Here is a 6,138-nt window from a genome sequence, read left to right as displayed (position 1 = left end):
CATGCTTTCAACTATCATTTTTGTTGCTTGAAAGATATTTTCTAATTACGCAGAATTCTTCAGAGTAGAGATAACGTTTATTTTGATTGAAGATATAAATTTAGCCCGAAAAGCTCTAATCTAATTTTTTTGACGACATTTTACAAATGAAAAAGTGTGCTGCCAAATGCCCAGACAACAAAACTCTTTTTTTTTCCGCGCTGAGACGGGGTGGAAAAATTTGCTATTGTGTACAATTAAATCGAATTTTGCTGTGCCAAATGCAAAGTAAAATTTTGGCAGTTGAAAATCCCAACAAACGCCCGTGCGAAGGCTTTATTTGTGTGTTGCTGAAATTGTTAAAATTTATATTTATTTTATAACTTGCAAGTAACGTACGCTTCTTTTGTGCTTTTCCGGCTTTCATTTTCATGTTCCCTCTTTATTACCGCCAAGCAATAATATGTGTATACATGTTTATAATTTGTCAAAATTTTACCTAGCCTCAGGAGCTAGGTAAAATTCTGACGTTGGTTTTCCCCACGAGAAATGTCAAATTTGTACTTTGATCCGTCAAAATTTCCTCTTTTCTATCAATTGACACTGGCACTGTGAGAGAAAAAAGCAGAACGCAAGCGAGATTTTTAAGCATGTGAAAACGGCCGGTAACGGATTTAGCAAAATCATCTCGGTTCGTATCGCTGGATTGTTAAATAAACTTGTACAACCATATATGTAATACATGAACCAATTTGAACAGATCTGACCGGTTGAGAAGCAGCCATTTGTAATAGCAATTGAGAAAAAAAGTGTGTAACGTTCGTAGTTTTGAAATTTGCTATTTCTGTTTTGCTTATTTCTTTAAGTGTATTTTGTCGGTGGTTTATTTCAATGGCGCGTATTCATAGTCCAGCAACTAAGTCGAAACTAACAAAGTTGCAACTTAAATTTAAGTACCAACTTAAAATTTACTTCTATTCATAGTCGCATTTCAGACTTCTACTTAGTAGTTTCGACTTAGTTTACGATATAGCAAAACAAGTGTGAAAATGTATCGATTTTTCTTTACGATATTTTGGAAAAATTACATTTTTATTAAATAATGTCAAGTTTGATCATCCGTTTATGTAATTTTTATTTTCATTGCATGATTATGCAAAAGAATAAGGTATCATTTTCTTGTTAATTGTGTGAAATAGCCAGAACAACCGCAGTGATGTGAAGTCGATGTTTATCGAAAGCTTGCTGTGAAACATACAAATAGTCATATATGTAATACTCCTATACTGGCAGTAAGAGCTAGTACCGTCCGAAAACACTACAGTACAGATATATCAATAAACACGTACGAAAGAAAAGGAACACAAACGTTTATAAATAAACATGTACACAACACATAAACAAAAACGGCACTCAAGTACACAATACATTGATAAAAACAGTACTAGACTGTCTCGCTTTGATTTCGGAATACTTACACATTGAGAAGTTAGCTTACTGCCAATATAGAAGTATTACATATATGCAAATAATAGATATCTAAATGTTATGCACAAATTTACTTTAAAAGAACTAGCGTGAAACTGACTTATTATTTGAAAATTTATCTAAATTATTCCAATTATAAAATTGTGATGTAGCTTTGTTCGAATTGTAATACGCATTTAATTTCATCTTCCGATTAAAATGGATCGATCTTTGTATATTTTAATTAGAGATTATTCAATATTATCAAAATCACCCTCTACCAACTTAATTTTTACATATTTCGTCTGTTTTCCCTTAATTTGATAAAATACTTCTTCCTAGTTACGACTTAGTTGCAGCTGCAGCCGAAACTAAATTTTAAGTTGGTACTTAGCCAGAAAAGTCGAAACTAAGGCGATTATGAATAGCTTTAGTTGTGACTTAGAATAGTTTCGACTTAGTTGAGTACTAAATATGACTATGAATATGCGCCATTAATTTTATAATAAATTAAATTATAGAAATGTCGACCTGACGCCTTTTATGTGAAAAAAAGAGATTAATTAAATTAAATAGCTTTACATGCGTATTTTGGTACGCAGATAATTTGCAGGAATTTTAACTAAAAAGCTTGCAATTCTAATAAAATTTTTTTGATCTTTTTTAATTTTTTCAGAAAGTTTGGAATTTGGATTTACATAGTTTTTGTTAGATAATGAGCTCTACTCTTATAAAAAAATTTAGCGAAAAAGATTTCAAATGAACATTGCGAATATAATAAAAAGATAACTTCAATTTTGAGTGAGTTAATACTATAGTTATTTATTTCTTCTTACTTGAATAGTGAGTAAATCCTTACTCAGTAGAAAATGTATTCCCATTTGAGTTAAACATTCTAAAATAATAAATTGGTAATCATTGTAAAAATTTTCAAATCGGTATTTTAATTTCCAGGTATTTAAAATAAAATTGTAACACTTCATCATAAAGTTTCAGTTTTTTAAGCAAACATCGTCAACAAAGCGGCGTAACCACCCCAGAGTAAAATAATCTGCTTCAAATTTATTTTCAAGTGCTACTGAGGACACGTCAAATTCGCTTGAATGTATTTGTCACATATATTCACAGATACTAACACATGGAAAACCTGCGCATTCGCAAACGATCTCGCTTTGATTGCTGAATCCAAACACATTGCGCAGATAGGTTACTGCCAATATAGAAGTATTAAATATATGTGTACAAAAAACAATTTACAATACTCGCTAATGCAATAAAAATACTTTACAATACTCGTTAAAGCAATTGCAATGCTTTACAAAACTTGCTAACACAATTTATCTCTGTTTTACAACTTAACTTGTAGCTTGCTGATTCGCGACTTATTTGCAACTGACTGTAGTAGCGGCCTTATGTATCTGCGCGCGTACTCATGGCAACTCTAGAACGTTCTGTCGTCTATCACTCATTCTCTGCTTGTTCGCAGCATTCATCCACTTGACGTTTCTCACTTTCGAAAGTTCTACGCCATTCCTCGAACATTTTGCCATTTTCTTGTTGTTCGCGTCGCGTTGCCGCAGTATTCGCCACAGTATGTAATACTTCTATATTGGCAGTAACAGGCTAACCTAATATTCGTGGCATGCGTTTTGGTACGCACGCCGTCGAATTTTTTTTTTTGCGTCACCCGAAATTGGACTGCGTTATTAAATATGAGATATTCAACCCCGTGTTTGTACCAAACAACCAAGATTGATTGGTTGGTTGTTTAATCAATCCCACCAAAAACCTTCAGCTGTTCAGCACAACATGTAAACGAACAAGCAAATGCAGCAACAATTTCAAGGAACAAGCAGCAGTACAGCCAATTGTTTGGCATATTTAAACAAAGTTGATCTGAAACACAACGTAAGCTAATAGGGAATTTACATGATTCAACTTTCACAGGCGATTAGTTGAACCAAAAGTTGAACGAAAGTAGGCAGTAGGGATGCAAGTCAAAAAAATACATCGATGTTTTTTTCGATACGATGCATCGAAATGTTGCATCGATTCATATCGATGTATCGTATAAAAACATCGATGTTTTCGATGCATCGGATTAAAATATCAACAGTTTGTTTCAAACTAAAATATATAACAGAAAATTAAACGATAGGAATTTCAATAAATATTGAAGTATTAACTCACAGTGGAATTTATTTATTGATTTAAATAGTTACAAATCCCAGTTGTTTTTGTCTAAACTTTGTAAAAATAAAATTTTGTGAACACGTTTTCCTTGTAATCTATTGCGCTGTTGATTCAACACTTGAGAAGCCTTCGAAAAAAGTCTTTCGGAAGATACTGAACTGGCTACAATTGTTAAATGTTTATAAGCTATGTGAAACAACTTTGGAAATTGCTGTTTAAAATCCGCCCAAATTTCCAGCGGATTTTCATTTAAACGACCAACTGTTGCTCTTAAGTAGACGGATATCTCATCTGAAACGTTTTCCTCGTTTCTATTAGATTTCCAGTTTTTATGCACTAATTTGTGGTGATCGCTCCAAAGACTGAAATCTTCTGATAATTGGTCCGATTCATCTGAGTCTGATTCGCCATGACTTTCGTCGAGACTAATTTTCATTAAATCTTTAATCTTTTGGATGGCACCTGCGCAAGCTAACGGATCATGAAAATGTATTTTTTTGAAACGTGGGTCCAATAGCGTAGAAATCGCCAATACTGAAACATGTTCACTAGCGCCCATTCGTTTGTTGATTTCTTTTAGAGTGAGTTTTTGTACCTCCAATACAACCGGTTCATCAATCACAAGAGCCTTGAGTTTTGAAACCATGCAATGCACTAATGGAATTACTTTACTGCTTTTGCAGTATTTATCGCCCGATATTTCCTTAGTTGCAGCTTCAATTGGACGTAAAACGTTAAGCAGTGATGAAGCAATGTTAAGTTCCATACCAGTCAGCATTGGAGGTGCTGTCTTGTGACGAATTAGTATTTCACTGGCAATGTTTTTAAGTTCCAAAAATCGTTGAACTATGTAGTGGGTGCTGTTCCACCGTGTGGGCACGTCCTGTATTAATTTCTTTTCAGCGCGTACTGATTTACGCAAATCGTCACTTGCAGCACAGCTCTGCTTAAAAAAAGTTACAATGGTTTTGATTTTTAAGACAACTTTTTGCATTTCGGGAATTTGAACAATATTTTGCGCTACTAAATTGAGCGTGTGAGCAAAACTTGGAATGTGCTTTCTCTTTCCGAATGCTATATCAACGGCTTTTATCATGTTCGCAGCGTTGTCAGTAACAACAGCAGAGACTTTATCTCTATCAAGTCCCCATTCGTTACAGGTGTTGATCAGCATTTCTGCTATATACTCCGATGTATGCCTTTCACTGAGTTGATAAACGCCCAAAGTCACCGAGTGAAACTCGGTTCCCAGACCAAAATGTGCTGTGACACCTAAAAAACTACGCATTTGTATATCCGTCCAAATATCACTAGTTAAGGTGAAATTCTCAACATTACGTAGCTTTGATTTTAATCTATTAGATAAAATATCGTATTTTTCATCAATCCACCCTGATATGGTAATTCTGCTCGGAATTTTGTAATGGGGAGCAACAACTTTTAACAAATTTTTGATTCCTTCATTTTCTACCACTGAAAATGGCTGGTTGTCCTTGCAAATCATAAATAAAATTGCATGGTTTATTTTTCGTGATTTGTCACCAGCAGAAGTATATGAATAAATTTCAGCAAAACTATTTTTTATAGACTTTTGAGTTTTAAGGCGTTTCTCGGGCAATTCTCCATCACTGACAATTTCATATGTCGAATCAGCTGGTGTTGCATTTGATGTAGATGGCTCAGCATTTGTGGTGTTTGGGCTTTCAACCACTTCGACCACATCGGATATTTTTCTGGCATCGATTGTGGTTTTTAGTTCTAAAAAAATTGCTTTGTGGACATTTTTTATGTGTCCCATTAGATTGGTGGTATTTCCAGCCGTGCGCATAATTTTATGACACAGTTGGCACTTCGCTGTTTTGTCGTCCAATTTGCAAAAATACTTCCAAACTTTACTCTTCTTATTTGGCGCCATAACGGAATTCTTGAATACATATGAATGCGCATTTATAGCTTTGGCTTTATACATATGCACATATACCTACACTTCAACGTTAGTGTGAACGTGAACTTTTCATTTTTACCCATATCTTCGTTATTATTTCACTTTTAATAATAGAATTATAATTTTACGATTATAGCAATCAAAGAAATGTTAGAATATACATAGAACATATGTATGTACATATTTTACAAGCTAACACTCAGCTGTGTGTACGCAATGCTCTCGTATTTATTATGTATATTATTAAATTACTTTTAATTATATATTTCTTTAAGATGTTTCATTACTCTATGTTTTGAAATATTAACTATAGCAGAAAGTGAAACAATAAAGAAGATATGGGTCAAAATTAAAAGTTCGCGCTCACGTTTACATTGAAGCTGATTTGTATGCACATACATTTGTACATACATACATATAACACGTATATTTCGTGTAATAAACATATAATTAACTTACACATTTAACTTTTACTACAATCTTTCACTATACACTTACTCGCACTTCTCGCTCGTTGTTCATTTTATTCATTAAAACTTAGAAATGTCTCAAAT

At 33.5% G+C, this 6,138-nt stretch overlaps 2 protein-coding genes across 2 annotated transcripts in view; one reads left to right on the top strand and one right to left on the bottom strand.

Moving 5' to 3' along the window:
* The window catches only part of LOC118754571 (zinc finger BED domain-containing protein 4-like), a 7,543-nt gene extending 1,989 nt beyond the window's left edge, over window positions 1-5,554 (bottom strand). Inside the window, exon 1 of the mRNA XM_036489457.1 lies at window positions 3,840-5,554. Within this exon, the coding sequence (XP_036345350.1) occupies window positions 3,840-5,554 (1,715 nt within the window). The remainder of the gene's footprint in view (window positions 1-3,839) is intronic.
* LOC118734027 (zinc finger BED domain-containing protein 4-like) overlaps window positions 4,067-6,138 on the top strand; it is a gene marked incomplete in the record, with an annotated part of 8,269 nt that continues 6,197 nt past the window's right edge. The window contains 1 exon segment of the mRNA XM_036463715.1: window positions 4,067-4,166.

Source organism: Rhagoletis pomonella, unplaced genomic scaffold (assembly GCF_013731165.1).
Source record: "Rhagoletis pomonella isolate Grant_MI unplaced genomic scaffold, Rhpom_1.0 Rhpom_scaffold_00002, whole genome shotgun sequence".
NCBI lineage: Eukaryota > Metazoa > Arthropoda > Insecta > Diptera > Tephritidae > Rhagoletis > Rhagoletis pomonella.
This window is presented reverse-complemented; position numbering and strand designations above follow the sequence as displayed.